This window comes from Leptodactylus fuscus, chromosome 5 (assembly GCF_031893055.1).
Source record: "Leptodactylus fuscus isolate aLepFus1 chromosome 5, aLepFus1.hap2, whole genome shotgun sequence".
In the NCBI taxonomy this organism is placed as follows: Eukaryota; Metazoa; Chordata; class Amphibia; order Anura; family Leptodactylidae; genus Leptodactylus; species Leptodactylus fuscus.
Genome location: NC_134269.1, coordinates 190,187,592 through 190,206,829, shown reverse-complemented (window position 1 = coordinate 190,206,829; position 19,238 = coordinate 190,187,592). Strand labels below are relative to the sequence as shown.

Below are 19,238 nucleotides of genomic sequence, written 5' to 3'. Positions count from 1 at the left end.
AAATTACCTTGCTCTGGATAGGTGGCATCATCTGATGCTTCACAGGTACAGCCATGTAGTCAGTTTGGAGTAGTGCTGTTGCATGTAACTTAGCAGGCGGTGCAGGAGATGATTGCTTCAGCACATAATTGGCAGTGCGGTCAGCTGGGTCTTCCACTTCTGCAGGGATGGAGCAGTCTAGGTCGGCGTCTTGATCTAATGCTTGTTCAAGAACCTTTAGCTTGGCTAAGGCAGCTGCTTCCTCGCTTTCCATTTGGAGAATTTTTAGTTGAGCTTCTGTCTCTGCTTCCTTCTTCGCCATTTCAGCTTTTGCCTCTGATTCCTTCTTTGCCATTTCAGCTTTTGCCTCTGCTTGCCTTTGCGCCATTTCTGCTTCCTTCTCAGCAAAGGACCGTCTGACACTGGCCTCCTCTGCATCAGCACGGATCTGAATAAGCTTATCGTGTAATGCTGACCTTCTGGAACGAGAGGATCTGGAGGATGACAGCGTATGTTTGGATGAAGTAGACCGATGGGACCTTACTTCTTGTAGGTGTGCGATGCGGAGTTCTGCCTTATCTCTGGCGTTTTTCACTGCGGCATCTTTCGTTTGGAATAGGTTCTCCCTCTCAGTTAGCTCTGCTATAGCATCATCAAAATCAGCGTTACTCAGGAATGTGACGTATTTTCCGGACAGTCGCTGATAGCGTTTATAGGCGGCAGATAAGCGGTTTAGTGTAGTGACCAATTTTGCTGTGTCACTGTCATGGCGTGAGAGCGCTGCTATATAGTGTTCAGTTCTTCGCCATAATTCATCAAGATTATCACAGAACTCTTCTTTAGTTATTTCAAAGTTCTCTCTAATCTTTTGCGTGGGTTTACTGACACGTTTTAATCGCTCAATTTGTACATCCTGAAACATGGAGTCTGTTTCCTGCACATCTGAGTCCCTGATAGCAGGATGCACTGTCCAAGATGCAGTGACAGGGGAATCCACATAGCTCCTTGTGGACATGGTGTCTTTGTGTGGAAAATGTCAATAAAGATGGCACTGCCCCTTATTTCACTGTGGTGAGGAGAACATGTGCTCAAGATGGAGGACAGCTGTGAGCTCTCCTGCAGGCTGTGTGGCGTGCTGCAGATTATGCTGTATTCTGACTGTGCTTGCTTGCAGGCTGTCTGTAGATCCTGCAGGAGCTGCAGATATAGCTTGTTTTAACTAGAAAGCTGTGTTTTGACTATTCTGCCACAGATGCATGTTAGAGAAATCTCTGAAGATGTGAGATTGTAATTCCCGTATGTAAACTAATGGCAGATAGCAGAACGCGCTGACATTTCATTCCCTGCGTTCCCAGGTTGCATGTGGAGAGATGCAATGGAGTTGCTTCAGGTAGTTTATTTGTCTTTACCTTGAGAGATGATATGCCATACGGTCAAAACACAATTCCTTTCTGAGCTATACAAGATGGTTGCTCAGTGGTAACAGACTGAATAACACATATCCAGGAAGAAGATGCAACAAGAAGGGAGGAGTAACAGAAACAGAGAATTATGGGGGAAAACTACTTAAAGAGCCCTGCACACAATATCAATGTCTATGCACCAGCATTGCACAAGATATGAAACACACTGTATGAAAGTCAAACAATCAAGCATGAATGATACAATATGAACAAGAATCATTACTTCAGCAATACCCCTGCTGTAACAGCATAGTAGTCCATAAAAATCAGGATATCCCAGGTATTACAGGGAGTCTGAACTGATATTAGATATACCAGTGTTACTCCTTGCTCTGTTTGATGTAATTATAATGGTTGTCCAGAGTTCAGTGTTACTATGTAATAGTCCATACTGACCCTTCATTACATACAGGATGGCCTATAGGTTTCACAGGAAGAGGACCTGAAAGCAGACTGCCAAATACTGATGCAACAATATGTGTTAGAGATGTGCTGTAATAAGGTATTAGATGTGACTGCTCGACTAGCCATATTTAATCCAATGTATGGGTGGTTATCAACATGTATAGTATAGACTTGGCATAATCTTAGTCTTATGCTTTACTCTAGGAATGCATAGGTAGATATATTGGAGAGAGGAGGAGAAAGCTCAGAAAGGGTGCTATAAAAGAGAAGACCATCCAGAACTGTCACCCCGCATTAACACCCTTGCAACAAGATTAGAGTACTGATGGGTTGTTATAGCACCTTGTCTTCCATCTTTGACGACGCCTATTGAATGCCTGGCCAGTGTTAGAGTGACATGTATTATACAATATAAAAAACAAAAAACTTATATCCACTGGCTAACACCGTACAGAAACATACCTTTTCCTTATGTATTATACACTGCAATACATCTCTGATTACCAAATCCTATAGTAGGACTAAAAAAAGTAAAAATAAATTATTCCACTAAGATTATTCCACTAACACTGTGTGGGGGCCAAAAAAGTGGGCCATATATTGCTTGAGGCCATAAAATGGGGTCATTTACTGTGTGGAGGCCAAAAAAGGGGGTAATATACTGTGTGGGGCCATAAAAAAGGAGTCATATACTGTGGGGGGCATAAAAAGTTGGTCTTATACTGTGTGGGGACCAAAAAAAGGGGGTTGTGTACCCTGTGGTGCCCAGAGAGGTTCACCCCTGTCCCTAGTATAAAACTAATGCAGTTTTTATCCAAATGCTGAACACAAAATAAAAATTGAAAAATACGATAACAGGACTTCTGTTTTGTTGATCACCTTGCCTCCATAAAATTAATCAAAATTGATTAATCAAATAGTCAAATGTACTCCCAAAATGGTAACAACTATGGTTTGCTTGTATTTATAATAAACCACAGAACAAAGGTAAAATGTTCTTTATGCTGCACAGTGAATGGTGGAAAATTTCTCTCTTTTTTTTTGTTAATTAAAAAATTATCAGTAAGTTCTAAATGCACCAAAATAGTGGCATTGAAAAATACTAGTTATCGGTGCATATACCAGGAGTCTTCACTGTCAGAAGGGTATTCCTGACAGTGTAACTGGGAATGCCCCTCCTGACAGCCTGTCCACAGAGCTGTACTGTGAGGGGGCATTCCTTACCGTGCAGCCTTGACACTGAGTGGTGAGTAACGCCCCCTCCTGGCTGTACTCATCCATAGACTAGGTAAATACACCGATAGCTCTCCCCCAGGGAACATAATGGGAAAACCAACAGTGTGCTCAATTCAGCACACTGTCGGCTGTTTCTTCACTTGTTTTTCGCCTCCTGCCACTGAACAAATCTGTACAATAGAAGTCTACAGAGAGGGGAGCTCCTAAAGCATAGAGACATCAGAGAAATAAGAGATCCCTCTGCACTATCGAGTGGAAGCCTCTTAATAATTCTATTCTAATTCTAACAGAGGAATGGATTCAGACTGGCGTTGGTCTTAATAAATTCACCCTATGCTTAATAATTTTCTCACTTCTTTCAGAGAACCAACATTACATGACACTAACCACTATGTTGCGTGCCTGAGGATCAGTCTTTCTATTCCTAGGGTTGTATCACAAACAGGTTTTGCAACCCACTCTATGGGCTTGTCCATGCTGTAATTCCAATTATGGACCCTCCAGGCACAATTTGAAGTTGTTACTTCAAGACATGAAAGGTTATTGTCTTACAGCTTTGCATGCTTTTTGATATCACGTTCACTGAAATCATCATTGGTTTTCTGAGGTCCATTCTTCAAAATACAAGAACTTCCAACTACTTAATGGCTGTGAAACTTTCTGATTCAGCCAAAACATGTAGGAGACTTTTCTACTATTCTCTCTAAACAAGCCGCATCAGTCTCAAAAACTTATTGTTGCATATTGATCTGTTGCTTATATACACTATGTGATCAAAAGTATCTGGACACCTGGCTGAAAATGACTTACAAGTTTGTGGCGCCCTCCATCGGTAATGCTGGAAGTCAATATGGTGTTGGCCCACCCTTAGCCTTGATGACAGCTTCCAGTCTCGCAGGCAGACGTTCAATCAGGTGCTGGAAGGTTTCTTGGGGAATGGCAGCCCATTCTTCACGGAGTGCTGCACTGAGGAGAGGTATCGATGTAGGTCGGTGAGGCCTGGCACGAAGTCGGCGTTCCAAAACATCCCAAAGGTGTTCTATAGGATTCAAGTCAGGAGTCTGTGCAGGCCAGTCCATTACAGAGATGTTATTGTCGTGTAACCAGTCCGCCACAGGCCGTGCAGTATGAACAGGTGCTCGATCGTGTTGAAAGATGCAATCGCCATCCCTGAATTGCTCTTCAACAGTGGGAAGCAAGAAGGTGTTTAAAACATCAATGTAGGCCTGTGCTGTGATATTGCCATGCAAAACAACAAGGGTGCAAGCCCCCTCCATGAAAAACACAACCACACCTTAACACCACCGCCTCCGAATTTTATTGTTGACACTACACACACTGGCAGATGACAATCACCAGGCATTCGCCATACCCACACCCTGCCATCGGATTGCCACATTGTGTACCATGATTCGTCACTCCACACAATGTTTTTCCACTGTTCAATTGTCCAATGTTTACGCTCCTTACACCAAGCGAGGCGTCGTTTGGCATTGACCTGCGTGATGTGTGGCACCCAATCACCTGACCATGTTCGAAGTCCATGAGTTCCGCGGAGTGCCACATTCTGCTCTCTCACAATGTCTAACGTCTACTAAGGTCGCTGATATGGAGTACCTGGCAGTAGGTGGCAGCACAATACACCTAATATGAAAAACGTATGTTTTTGGGGGTGTCTGGATACTTTAGATCACATAGTGTATACGTTGGCCCACATCAGTTATTTCGTTAACTTCTCCATGACACTTGACCTGCTTTGTACGGCAACAGAAGACTAAGTACATGAGCAATTTTCAGTCCACAAAGCAAGAAAGTTGTCATGCTGTTCTCCCTACCAACCTGCCCTAAACATCATATCATTGGCGATGACAATTTTTACAGACTGTTGGGTCAATAAAAGTACAAATATAGTTTGCTTTTTTTTTTGTTTCGTTGAATGAAGTTTACTGAGGAGATAATGACCAATGGGTCACACTTTCCTACATTATTCATAGACCCGTGTTCATTGTAGTCTGTAACAATGACTATTATCTTTCAATTTCTCCGTGATTGTCAATGGATATGTCAAGAGTCTTTACCTCCGTACATAAAACAGAAGGAGGTCTAACCCAAAATATCAGAGCTGCAGTATTCAGGGTGTCTTCTAGCAACCATCCATGAAAATGGTCCATACACAGAAGACATGCATAATTTTATGGACCCATTGACCTTTATGGACCTGTTTGAGCCAAACAATGGGCAAAAAAACAACTGTACGTGTGACATTTGGATATTACTTTAAGCAAGACTGCAGTAGAACAAGTTACAAAATGTCTACTAATCGTAACATACAATTTTCTACACAATAACCCTCAAGGTATTTTCACAGAAGTTCTTCTATGACACGGAGTCCGAGGCTCAGGTTGATGGGATCAGCTGCCACCTTTCTGATAAATATGAATCACACCCAATGTTTTGGGAGGGGGAGGAAGGTTTGAGAATTTTATTCATTTCTTCATGAAGTTGTCAGCCAAAAATTTTTATTGTTTAATACACTCAGATTTCAAGACACAGCATAACACAGGGACTAGGCCCACTAAACTAATACAGCTCAGAAGAAGCAGCAGAATATAGGCAATTTATCAAACGGCACTAAGTAGGTAGTGGGGTGGGGGCTTCTGGCCCCAAAAGGAGTCCCACTTTCAGAAAGTTTGTGAACCATTGCTATCAACAAATAAAGATCAATAATAGCTACAATCACCAGACCAAGCCCCTAAATAAATACAGACTCCAGTGTAACTGCAAATCTCCAAAAATGAGACCCCCAGACCTCAGAACAACAACCTAAGCTAACACAGACATCTTAACTAGTTTCTCTGCTTTTTGGTAGTTTTGCACATAACAAGTTATTTCCGTGACACTGTAAGTGGTCCTTATTATTTCCAGAATTGACACTATTCTGAAAGCACTCTTGGGTAGAATCACCACTTCCAAGATGCATCAGATAGTTCCAGAATTGGCGCATGTTGTTGCATGGCAGGCAATGTCTCTTTCTTATAGGCCATACCCATTTCCCAATAATCCCAACCCTATTGGCAAAAAGTTGGAAACTATACAGTGTATAGTACACAGACCAAACACACCCCTAACAGTTAATCCATTTGGGGGCCAGTTTTTGGTCCTTCACCGATCAGATATTCATGGCCTATCATAAGATTAAGTAATAAATAAAAATTCCTGGACAACCCGTGTAACTCAACATAGGAGGAGAGGGCTTAGTATCTGGGCCACTGTTTATTCAGTCACTCTAAATTGTATGTACCGTATATACTCGAGTATAAGCCGAGTTTTTCAGCACAGTTTTTGTGCTGAAAAAGTGCTCCTCGGCTTATATTCGGGTCATTACGGTAATTTTCTGCTAGCAGGCCAGGATAGCAGACCCCGCCCCCCCACCGCTCCATCACACGCCGGGTGACGTAGCCACGTAAACTCAGGCCCACACCCGGCATGTCTGCTTCCTGCCCTGCTAGCAGAAGTACCGTAAGTACTTCTGCAGATTTTAATGTACAGCATCGCCGCGCTCCTGGCAGGAGCGTGGCGATGCTGTGGGCCCTGGCACCCTCCGGAGATGTCCTCCCCCCTCCGGCCTGCCCCATACCTTTAAAGTTGCAGGCCGGCTCCTGCGCAGCGAGCTCGCAGTAGCCGACCTGTTCCGACGACAGCCGGGAGCCTAATGAAGGCTCCCAGGCCTGTCATCGCTATATTACTATTACGGCTGGTCTAAAGGATATTTAGTAGATCCTCCTTTTGCAAAGATAACAGCCTCTAGTCGCTTCCTGTAGCTTTTAATCAGTTCCTGGATCCTGGATGAAGGGATTTTGGACCATTCCTCTTTACAAAACAATTCAAGTTCAGTTAAGTTTGATGGTGACCGAGCATGGACAGCCCGCTTCAAATCATCCCACAGATGTTCAATGATATTCAGGTCTGGGGACTGGGATGGCCATTCCAGAACATTGTAATTGTTTCTCTGCATGAATGCCTGAGTCGATTTGGAGCGGTGTTTTGGATCATTGTCTTGCTGAAATATCCATCCCCAGCGTAACTTCAACTTCATCACTGATTCTTGAACATTATTCTCAAGAATCTGCTGATACTGAGTGGAATCCATGCAACCCTCAACTTTAACAAGATTCCTGGTGCCGGCATTGGCCACACAGCCCCAAAGCATGATGGAACCTCCACCAAATTTTACAGTGGGTAGCAAGTGTTTTTCGTGTAATGCTGTTTTTTTTGGATGCCATGCATAACACCTTTTTGTATGACCAAAAAACTCAATCTTTGTTTCATCAGTCCACAGGACCTTCTTCCAAAATGAAGCTGGCTTGTCAAAATGTGCATTTGCATACCTCAGGTGACTCTGTTTGTGGCGTGCTTGCAGAAACGGCTTCTTTCTCATCACTCTCCCATACAGCTTCTCCTTGTGCAAAGTGCACTCTATTGTTGACTGATGCACAGTGACACCATCTGCAGCAAGATGATGCTGCAGCTCTTTGGAGGTGGTCTGTGGATTGTCCTTGACTCTTCTCACCATTCTTCTTCTCTGCCTTTCTGATATTTTCTTGGCCTGCCACTTCTGGGCTTAACAAGAACTGTCCCTGAGGTCTTCCATTTCCTTACTATGTTCCTCACAGTGGAAACTGACAGATTAAATCTCTGAGACAACTTTTTGTATCCTTCCCCTGAACAACTATGTTGAACAATCTTTGTTTTCAGATCATTTGAGAGTTGTTTTGAGTAGCCCATGATGCCACTCTTCAGAGGAGATTCAAATAGGAGAACAACTTTCAATTGGCCACCTTAAATATCTTTTCTCATGATTGGATACATCTGGCTATGAAGTTCAAAGCTCAGTGAGCTTACAAAACCAATTTTGTGCTTCAGTAAGTCAGTAAAAAGTAGTTAGGAGTATTCAAATCAATAAAATGATAAGGGTGCCCATACTTTTGCACTGGTCAAATTTTGGTTTAATGCATATTGCACATTTTCTGTTAGTACAATAAACCTCATTTCAATTCTGAAATATTACTGTGTCCATCAGTTATTAGATATATCAAACTGAAATGGCTGTTGCAAACACCAAAATTTTTAGAACTAAAAATGATTAAGATTAATAGGGGTGCCCAAACTTTTTCATAGGACTGTATATACGCTCAACCCAGCTTTGCAGGCGGTGTCCCCCCAAAACAGGGATACAGAGCAATTAGGTCCGGCTACGTACGCTCAATCCAGATATCCATGGTGTGTACCCCCAAAACCTAAGTGGGATACATAGAAATGCAGTCAGGCTATGTATGCTCAATCTAAATATCCAGGGTGTGTAACCCCAAAATCTACCTGGGAAACACAGCAATTCAATCAGGCTATATAAGCGCAATCCAATTTTTAAGTGTCTAGCACCCCCCCTCCCCCCCCAAAGCTAAGTGGGAGACACAGCAATTCAGTCAGGCCATGTGTGGTCAAACCTGTTTTTAATGCTGTACCCCCCAAAGCTAAGTGGTATACACAACCATTCAGTCAGTCCATATACGCAATATCCAGCTTTCCTCAGCTGTACCCCCCAAAGCTAAGTGGGAGACACAGCCATTCAGTCAGGCCATGTGTGGTCAAAACTGTTTTTAATGCTGTACCCCCCAAAGCTAAGTGGGACACACAGCCATTTAGTCAGTCCATATACGCAATATCCAGCTTTCCTCAGCTGTACCCCCCAAAGCTAAGTGGGAGACACAGCCATTCAGTCAGGCCATAGGTGGTCAAACCTGTTTTCAATGCTGTACCCCCCAAAGCTAAGTGGTATACACAGCAATTCAGTCAGTCTATATACGCGAAATCCAGCTTTCCCATGCTCTACCCCCCAAAGCTAAGTGGGAGACACAGCCATTCAGTCAGGCCATGTGTGGTCAAACCTGTTTTTAATGCTGTACCCCCCAAAGCTAAGTGGGAGACACAGCCATTCAGTAAGTCTATATACGCGAAATCCAGCTTTCCCATGCTGTACCCCCCAAAGCTAAGTGGGAGACACAGTCATTCAGTCAGGCAATGTATGATCAAACCTGTTTTTAATGCTGTACCCCCCAGAGCTAAGTGGGAGACACAGCAATTCAGTCAGACTACATATTCTCAATCCTGTTTTTCACGGTGTTTAACCCCAAAACCTACCTGGAATACACAGCAATTCAGTCACGCTATATAAGCTCAATCCAATTTTTTGTTCAATCCACTATTGTTTGCTCTCCATGATGTGAACTATGCCTTTGTCTCTTGAAAAGCAAGCCAACATGAAGTCAGCCATGTGTGGTAGTGTGTTACTTGGCATGACTTCGCTGCCCCCAACTGTAAGGGTCACTCTCCATTTCCTCCATTTTCCACTTCCCTTCACACCATCCGTGCTGAAGCAATGGGATGCACTGAACTTCCCCTCAAGCCTCGTGTGGGACAGTGACATGACATGCCACTTCATCTCCCTCGTCTTCCTCCACTAGCCAATGGTGCGAAGATGACAGGAGTGTGCTCTGAATGTTTTCAGCCTAGCAGAGGCTACTCTTCACTTACAAAAATGGCCGCACTTTCACCAGTATATCAGGCACAACGGTGTAGGTTTCAAATAACCTTTGCATTAACAAGTTGAAAACGTGGGCCATGTGTGGACCGTGTTTGAGTCTGGCAAGCTCCAGATCTGCTACCAGGTTCCGGCCATTATCACATATGTCAACATGCCTGGGCCCAGGTGCAACGGGGAAAACCACATTGCCGTCACATCGAGGATGGCATCCCTAACCTCGGGGGAAGTTTTTTTTCTGTTGGCCAAGCTGATGTGCTTCAGCACAACGAGCTTCTGTAGAACTTTCTAGTAAGCTGTGGGTGGAGACTTTAGCCCCGCCTTCCTCTTAGCAGGAGAAAGGAAGCCAGAGCAGCCATGTTGTGGAGAGTGTAGTGTGTGAGGTAACAGCACCTGCTGCTACTCCAACTCCAGGCAGAACCTTCAGATTCCTCCTGCCAAACCCTAGGAGCTACATGGTGACTCTCACAACTCATGTAAGATACAGAGTCTCCTAGGACCATTCACCAGTCCATACAGAGGGGATAACAGCCATACTTCTACTGCCTCCAAGAAGGAGAGAACCTGACAGAAAGGAGCAGCTATAGAGGAGCCTTTCTGCATCCCTGGACCTAAAGAAGGCCTCCGGTCAAGTCCAGTGTTCCGTGGTTTCCAGGCCACATGTATTAGGTCTGCGTCCGGCTATTGGATACCGCGGCCCAGTAACCGTGAGTAACTACATATACCCCAAATTAGTCACCCGCCGGGAGCCAACTGGTGAAGATCCCTCTTCTGTAGCTATAACCTGGACTGTGTCTCCTCAATACTCTAAATACCAAATCTGAGGAAAGTTGTGTCAGCATCAGCCATTACTTGTCAGTGTACAAGGGAATCCTGCATCACATGCACCCGCTGTATTGTACACGAGACTGTATCACTGTGAGGTATGGCGGCACTATATGGTAGTCCTCCGTACATGCACCCGCTGTATTGTACATGAGACTGTATCACTGTGAGGTATGGCGGCACTATATGGTAGTCCTCCGTACATGCACCCGCTGTATTGTACATGAGACTGTATCACTGTGAGGTATGGCGGCACTATATGGTAATCCTCCTCACATGCACCCACTGTATTGTACATGAGACTGTATCACTGGGAGGTATGGCGGCACTATATGATAGTCTCCTCACATGCACCCGCTGTATTGTACATGAGACTGTATCATGGTGAGGTATTGCGGCACTTTATGAGAGTCCTCAGTAAAGAAACTTTTGGTTAACAAAGGACTGTGTCTTTTGCTATCCTTCTTTTGAAAATTGACTTGCTCTGTGTCCTATGAGAGGTGCCCCGCAGTTTGGACCACCACTACAGCTACCGTGACCATTATAAAAGCTCATCTATCAGAGGGACTACTACCCCCATTAGGTCCTACTATAACACCTGCATCCCTTGGAATACCACACATTGCCGTTGCTCCATCCCCAGACAAATACAAGGCTCAGGTAGCTGCATTAACTTATTTTCTTTTGGGTAGAATATTCTTATCTGCTTCTTTAAATGTACAGCAGTTTGTCAACTCTTTTTCATATTAAATAACTCTGTGGTTTTGCAAATGAAGAGAAAAAAAATGAAGCTAAAATCAGAATATAAAAGCAGCTAGAAATCATTGGCTTGTCTGACTCCTACATATTTTAGTAGCTGAACATCAATTTCTTAGATATCTGAGAAAAATTAGTTTTAGCTACTCTATATTCTTAAAGCCAAAGATGTGAAAGGTTTGAGAAGCTTCATGTCCTAATGGAACCCCTTATGTAATGTAGCAATCCAAACTGAGATTCATACAAGAAAGTTGGGAACTCTGCTTAAGGCTACACTGTAGGGGATTGTAGGGTTATGGGTTGGACTTGATGGACTGATGTCTTCATCCAACCTCATGTACTATGTAACTATGTAACCTGCTGACGTCTCCACACCCCAGTGCTGAAGCACTTACAGGTCGCAGGTGTGGTCGAGGTTGCAGCGGAGGAGTAGGCTTTCAGAGAGGCCCTGCCAGGAATTTTGGGCTGGGAGAGGAGATAGGCCACCCCAGCTTTCACCCAGCCTGTCATTACAGAGAAGCAGTGTACATGAATGCAGGCACTTGTCCATGCGTCAGTGGTCAAGTGGACCTTACAGCAAAGCACGGAACTCAGGGCCCGACTAATGTTAGGGGACACGTGCTGGCACAAGGCGGGGACAGCACACCAACAGAGGTAGTGACGGCTAGGGGCATCATAGCAAGGTGCCGCAGGTGCCATCAGGTCACAGAAGGCATAAGTTCTCCACTCAGCCGAAGCAGAGGCAGGTCACAAAAAAGAAGGAGGGAAGCCCATTACAGACTCCCAACCCCCCACAGACTGTCGGGAGAGTTCCAAAAAGATACAGTATCCCTTCGTTGACACACAAAAAAGTGACAGAGAGTGACAAAACAAAGTTAAAAAGACTAACAAGTGGGTAAAGTGCCCAATCAGGCCCGGTCTACCCACCAGATCTATAAAAAATTTCCCAGCACTGGGTAAACCAGGCATAGGGAGTGGGTGTCACAAAGGTGTAATAGTGCAGAAGCAATGTGCCGAAAACCAGTGGATCCCATCCCAGTGATTTAAGGCACCCCAGGGGTCACTCGGCATCCCCAGGGCACTGCACTAGAGGTCTTCAAGACGCTACCTCGACCCCCAGCCAAGATCCTCAAGCACCCATCCTGTGGCACCTGGTGGTCATGTTGCCAGCATCCATAGTCTTCAGTGGTCCCCTATAGTGGCCCACCGCTACCACTGGCAGAATCGGTTACTAGCTACTTCTTCCAGCAACACGCCACAAGTGGTTTTCTTATTCCCATCTCCACAGTCCCAGGCTCCAGGTCCCCCCATGGCGATGAGAGCTCTCAGGGTCTGCTTCTGATAAGAACAGTTACTACACTTGATCTTAGCCAAAAGGCCGAGAAGAATTTAGGATTGATTTGTCCATCTCAAAACTGTGAATATTGCTCTGGCTACTGGAGGTGCAAAATTTCCAGAGACCCTTGGCAGTGAAAGGGTTAAAGGGATCCTATCATTGGATACCCTTTTTTTTTTCTCCCTAACACGTAGGAATAGCCTTAAGAAAGGCTATTCTTCTCTTACCTTTAGACGTCTTCTCCGTGCTGCCGTTCGGTAGAAATCCGGGTTTTCTTGGGTGTACAAATGAGTTCTCTCACAGCACTGGGGGCGTCCCAAATTCTGCGAGAGAAATCTATACCTATAGGTATACTGGGAGCAGAAAGTCCGCAGAGGAAAACAACAGTTTCTACATTTTGAATACAATGGGAGGCAGAGACGGAAGCAGGAAAGCTAAAAACAAATCGTTCTGCTCATTCTTGCGGTGGAGAAGAACCTGCGCCATGAGAAACTCCGTTGAATAGACTCATTCATCTCTGCTTCAGAGAGGGAGTCAGAGGCCTGGAAAATGAAGAAGCTTAAGACCACCTCTTAGTTTCCACCCTTTAACAGTTAATTCATGGGAAATATTCAATGGTACACTTTACCTCTTTTGGAATAAATAATGGAGGGAGAATGGGCTAATGAATTGTCACTGAAGAAAGCGAGTTCTATATAGCACAATGCCTAAAAAGATATAGATGTTGTGGTTCGTAGAGGGAGATCCTGAGCCAGGCTTTGTGGCATGTCAATGCTCTAATAAGACATGTATTTGGGTAGTCTACTGTACATGAGATTAACCCTTTTAATATCGCACATCTCAGTGTATCCTACAAGTTCCTACAATACAGCCTGGTGATGCCCCTAATAATACACAAATAGAAATGATAGCAACGGGTAAGTTCCAGGTTATAGAGGCAACAATTGAGAACACGGGAGAGGTTGTATTTTAGCATTGGTCTAAAGCAGGGGTCAGCAACCTTCAGCACGCCAGCTGTTGTGAAACTACAACTCCCAACATGCTCCATTCACTTCCATGGGAGTTCCAAGAACAGCAGAGAAAGTATGCATGCTGGGAGTTGTAGTCTTAAAACATCTGGAGTGCCGAAGGTTGCCTACCCCTGGTCTAAAGTAAAGGCACAAGCAAAAAACCTGAAATATTTCTGTACAGTATAGAGAACTTAGCTTGAATCTGTAGATACAATCCAAAGAACAAAGTCAGTCACACCCTGCGAAATCTGATTCACACCCCCTGGATGATTTTGCTCTTTTCTATCTTCTGCTTTTAGCAATGGCGTCTGCTGGTCTAAAAAAGGAGCTGGAATGTTCTATCTGCCTTAGCCTTTATACAGATCCTGTAACCCTGAGATGTGGACACAACTTCTGTCGGGTCTGCATTGATCAGCATCTGAATACACAGGACGAGTCTGGAGTTTATTCCTGTCCTGAATGTAGAGAAGAATTTCAGGAGCGGCCGGTACTGCAGAGGAACATAACTCTACGTAATGTAGTAGAACGTGTCTTGTCTACAGAGCAACATGAGGAGGATGTCCCTGGGATCTTCTGCACTTACTGTATTCACTCTCCTGTACCTGCTGTTAAATCCTGTCTGATGTGTGAAGCGTCTCTTTGTGACAACCACCTGAAAGTCCACAGCAAGGGACCAGAACATGTCCTCACTGATCCCAGCACTAAACTGGAGAAGAGGAAGTGTTCTATCCATAATGAACTTTTGAAATATTATTGTGCTAAGGATGATACTTGTATCTGTGTGTCCTGCAGTTTGGCTGGAGAACATCAGAGACATCAGGTAGAAATGCTGGATGAGGCTTCTGAAAAGAAAAAGAGGAGACTGAGAAATATTCTTCAGAAACTGGTCATAAAGAGAGAGGAGACTGAGGAAAGAGTCCAGAGCCTGAAGGATCACTGGAGAAAAGTCCAAGAAAAAACACCTCGAGAAGAAGAGAGAGTCTCTGCCCTGTTTATAGACTTGAGGAGACAGATATATGACCTGGAGAAGAAGGTCCTGAGTGAGATCTCCAGACAGGAGGAGCAGCAGTCACTGTCATTGTCTGATGTGATCCAGAGGATGGAAATAAAGAAGGACAAGTTGTCCAAGAAGATGATGCACATTGAGGAGCTGTGCAACATGACTGATCCACTGACTGTCTTACAGGACCCAGACACAGGTGACTTGTATGATCCTGAGAAGGGGGAAGGTGATGAGGACACAGGGGGACATGATAAGACATATGATGTAGATGTGGATGGAATTACAGGGATGTTACATGCAGGATTCGCTGATATAATGATATATCTACAGACCATCTCACCCGCAAAACCAGAAGAAATGAGGCCACAACCCCACAGTGCTCTATCTCTGCCCAGTCACATTCAGGATTTACCTGAATCAGGTGCAAAATATGGGGGCGATGATGTAATAGTCAGGACTGGGGGTGTTGGGGGGAAGGTAATGGGTGCAGGAGATGGAGTAAACTATAGGCAGGGTCCTGCAGACATATTACTGGATGTAAATACCGCTAGTAATCATATCCGTATATCAGATGACATGAAAACTGCAACGTGGACACGCAAGACACAGAATCATCCAAAATCAGAAGAGAGATTCCAGGGTTCTCAGGTGATGAGTATTAACAGTTTTTCCTCAGGGCGACATTACTGGGATGTGGAGGTTAGTGGATCATATCAGGGTAGGGTGGGGATGTGTTATCCCAGTATAGACAGGAGAGGAGATAAGTCATACATTGGGTATAATAACAAGTCTTGGTGTTTGTGTGGAGAGCGCCTTGTGTGTAATAATCAATGTTCAGTGCTACATGAGTTTCAAGCGATTGAGATTCCTCCCTTTATCTCCGGTCCAAGAGTTAGGATATATCTGGATTATGAGGCCGGGCAGTTGTCCTTTTATGAGCTGTGTGACCCCATCAGACACTTACACACCTTCTCTGCCACCTTCACCGAGCCCCTTCATGCAGTATTATGGGTATTTAAAGGCTATATAAAGATATTAGAGGGGGAGAAGAGTTGGGATAAATTCATCAAAGAGGAAAACTTCTCACCAAAGTCATTAGTAAAGTCTTAACGGTCTTTTTGAATAGAACCGAACCATTATTTTCTATGGGGTTGTGTGGGCCATTTAACGTAGCAGGAAGTCACGGGTCTCCCACAGGATTGTAAGGAGGAGTCTGTTTTCATTGGCAAAGTCATTTAAATAGAGCTCCCTCTACTGGCTGCTTCTGGCATTGATAAAAATTAGATTGTTACATTTATTAAAGCACCTCCCTTCCCGATGTGATTCTATTATAATATACTTTTGGGTAAAAATACTTGGGGTCCTGACCTATTGATGCCCCTGCTGACCACAGACATCAGAGGGTGAGAAATATGATTGGTGGAGCATTCACCCTATAGGATGCAGCAGTGGAAGGGGCCACATCGGTGTTTTTTGTGGGACTAGTTGTATTTTATAATGGCACTATTTTAGGGGGTTTAGGGGAGTTTATATGCAGTATGATACTTTAAACGGGTTATTCAGGGAAGGTTTTTATACTTAGTTCCCTAAATTCTGTTTCAGGGGAAACACGTGTTTACAGACTGGTTCCATTATTGGACCCGTTTCTCCGTCTCCTCAGTCCTCTCTCGATTTCACTGCTAGTTACCTGTACTATGCGGACTGGCTGAATACATCATTATAATAGTAAAGCCAGCCACCACAATATTGGTAACTATCTGTGAACATGAAAGAGGAGGGAGAAGCGGCATGAGTCTGAGGTCATGCGCTGGTACCAATTATTTCACCTATAGCATATCCACTGTGAACATACCCTAATTTTTTTTTAATTGAAGAACCTTTTCCTGTTTGTCGTCAATGTAAGTTTATAAGGTCTCATTTTTTCATGGATGAGTTGTAGTTTTCATTGGCAGCTGCTGCTCACGGCACAGCAAAATATCCCGCCAGCTCCATAAATGTATGAACGCATTGTGTCAGGTGGTAAGGATGGCAATTTTTAACAATATACAACATTTCACAATTTCTTTCTGTAAAAAAAAAAATGCTGTTGGCTTTATGAGAATATTGGGAAAAATTTGTTAAGTAAAATGTGCCAGAATTTTTGGCACTAATGGTGGGCTACATATGATCTGTGTCAAATGTTATAGGCATTTTTGTATTCTTTTTTTGAAAGGTCTAAAAGTATCTAAAAAGGCATAAAGTGTGCCCAATTTATCAATGATATGACTGATTTTTGTGCACAAAACATTGGAGTAAAGCACGTTAGCCAAGGTTTTGTCAGGAAAAATGTCTAATACAGTATATCTAGTGAGTTGGGAGAGCTTGCATGTTTTCTCAACAGGCAGGAGGAAATAAGAACATACTAAAGACTTACAATGTGTATGCAGAGACATCAACCTAGGAAAGGCCTTCACAGAGGGGAGAGCAAATGGCATTTTGCAGCAAAAGTAAGAAGTGGCCTTTTCAAAGGGCATGGCCTTTATAATAGGGCACAACTAAATAGACTTGCTCCCCATATAATAATATTGGATTCCCAATTGTTAATGATTAAAATAAAATGAACAATTTCACTTTTTTTATTTATACGATTCAGTGATCATATCAAATATTGTGTTACTTTTATTGTGTAGTTCGTAACTGTTATGGCGATTGTTGAATACATTTACTTTCTGTATTTTGTGGTGGTCATTTAATAAAAAATTGTTATTAAAATGGGCTTTTTGTAATTTAATTTCCTACTATATAATTTTTATTAACTTTAGTAATTAAACCCAGAATCACAATCACCTAATGATAATGGGAACTTTTGTCTTAATAAGTGTATAATGTTGAAGTTTAGTAAGAGTAAAACCTCCCATTGAGACTAGTGTATACTATTGAAGATTAGTAAGAGTAAAACCTCCCATTGAGACTAGTGTATAATTGTTTGGGAATTGTTAGGACAATTCCCCAGTAGCTGCTGAACCCTGGAGGAAGGGGCACAAAAGACAGTGAGCCCTGGTCTGAAACCCCCCCCCCACTATCCCTTCCTGCTTGCCGGTCCTATCCTGTGATCCCTTCCTATATACGTGACACAAAAAACGCAGACAAGACAAACAACAACAAAGGGAGGTCAGCTAGCCAGGGGTCAGTAATAGTCAAGCAATGCAGTGTCAAAATCGATATCCAAAAGAATAGTCAATAGGGAAAGTCAAGGGTCAAGAATCAGAAAATACTAATAAACAGCAAGAGAAAAAGCCAGCATGCACAAAGCAATAGCAAGCATCAATGTGAAAGTGAGCCAAGAATAAATAGGGAGGAAGAACCTGCCCTGAACCTGATAGGAAGGCAGGCTGTCAATCACAGGGCAAAACAAAACTTAACTCTTAGGGAGGGTTCACACGGTGTAACGTGCCGCGTGATGTGGCACGTCTACGCCGCGGGAGCTTTTGCGGGCCGTTCACGCTCCCATTGATTTCAATGGGAGCGGGGATCGTATGTACCGCGCTATTTTGCGGCCGTGTATTTGCGGCGCATACGATCCACGCTACCATTGAAATCAATGGGAGCGTGAACGGCCAGCAAAAGCTCCTGCGGCGTAGACGTGCACATCACACGGCACGTTAAACCGTGTGAACCCTCCCTTAGAAGAGCAGAGGGAAATGAAGGTGAAGGAGACGGGTGTGGTGGAAAATCAATTAACAAGGTGAAGGAATAGGACAGTGTTCAGACAATGCAACCAAAAACTCTAAGCAAGTTATTAAACTGCACACGCCTCCTGCGGTGCAGCATGTGAACAGAGGGTGGCGCAGAGACCAGAGCAGGCAGAGATGTTACAATAATGTTGAGGTTTAGTAAGAATAAAACCTCCCATTGAGACTAATGCAAGCAGTGGCACTGCCAGTAGAGTCACTGATCCCATATATCATTTAGGTGTGATCCTGGCTATAAAATTTGTCTCTCACCTCATGAATAAATAGGTCAAACCTTTAAATAGATGGGGGACCTCAATATTCATTGCACTGAGATGATGTCACAATGCAGTGAATAAAAGTAAGTCAGCAGCTGGGTGAAAATAAACATTGCTCGGGTGACCGGGTGAGGTGGCCTGAAAACCGAGAGACTCTCAAGAAAGCCTTGTGAGTCTACTGGACCCAAAGCCTATTATTATATTCTTCTGCATATGATCTGTATAGATCAATGATTAATTTACTGTTATTCTGATTTATATGTAATAACAACCAATAACAATAAACCATGTCGTCTGATCATTCTTATATTCTGTCCCATAGTCTTGCTCACAGCCATGGTATCAATTGCAGCAGAAAAATGTGACAATACCAGATATTAATTGCTGAAGAATATTTTCTTGTTAGCATTATGAGAACATGTGAAATAGCGATCTGTTTTCTATGGAGTGTGGAAATGAATAATAATTAATACTATATTATCTTTTTTGTCCCATTACAGATATTTTCTTACTTGGTAACGATAGCGAAAAATACAATTTAAATATTTGCATAAATTATTGTTACCACTGGGTCTGTAGATACGCCCGGAGTGACAAGTTCAGCTGCACCCTTTCTGGTAAATGTGAATCACACACTGG

At 43.5% G+C, this 19,238-nt stretch overlaps 1 protein-coding gene and 1 pseudogene across 1 annotated transcript; one reads left to right on the top strand and one right to left on the bottom strand.

Annotated features, from left to right (window-relative positions):
• Positions 1 to 12,521: 12,521 nt before the first annotated feature.
• LOC142205682 (U2 spliceosomal RNA) lies at positions 12,522 to 12,652 on the bottom strand (annotated as a pseudogene).
• A 1,257-nt stretch (positions 12,653 to 13,909) lies between these two features.
• Positions 13,910 to 15,721, top strand: LOC142204578 (E3 ubiquitin/ISG15 ligase TRIM25-like). The gene is made up of 2 exons (XM_075275893.1): positions 13,910 to 14,933; positions 15,096 to 15,721. Exons 1-2 carry the CDS (start codon positions 13,910 to 13,912, stop codon positions 15,719 to 15,721), a joined length of 1,650 nt encoding a protein of 549 aa, XP_075131994.1.
• The last annotated feature ends 3,517 nt before the right edge of the window (positions 15,722 to 19,238 follow it).

Coding starts and splice junctions, on each gene's coding strand:
- LOC142204578 (XM_075275893.1), top strand. CDS start 13,910: ATGGCGTCTGCTGGTCTAAAAAAGGAGCTGGAATGTTCTATCTGCCTT. Junction 14,934..15,095: donor ATTCGCTGATATAATGATAT/ATCTACAGACCA, acceptor GGAAGGTAATGG/GTGCAGGAGATGGAGTAAAC.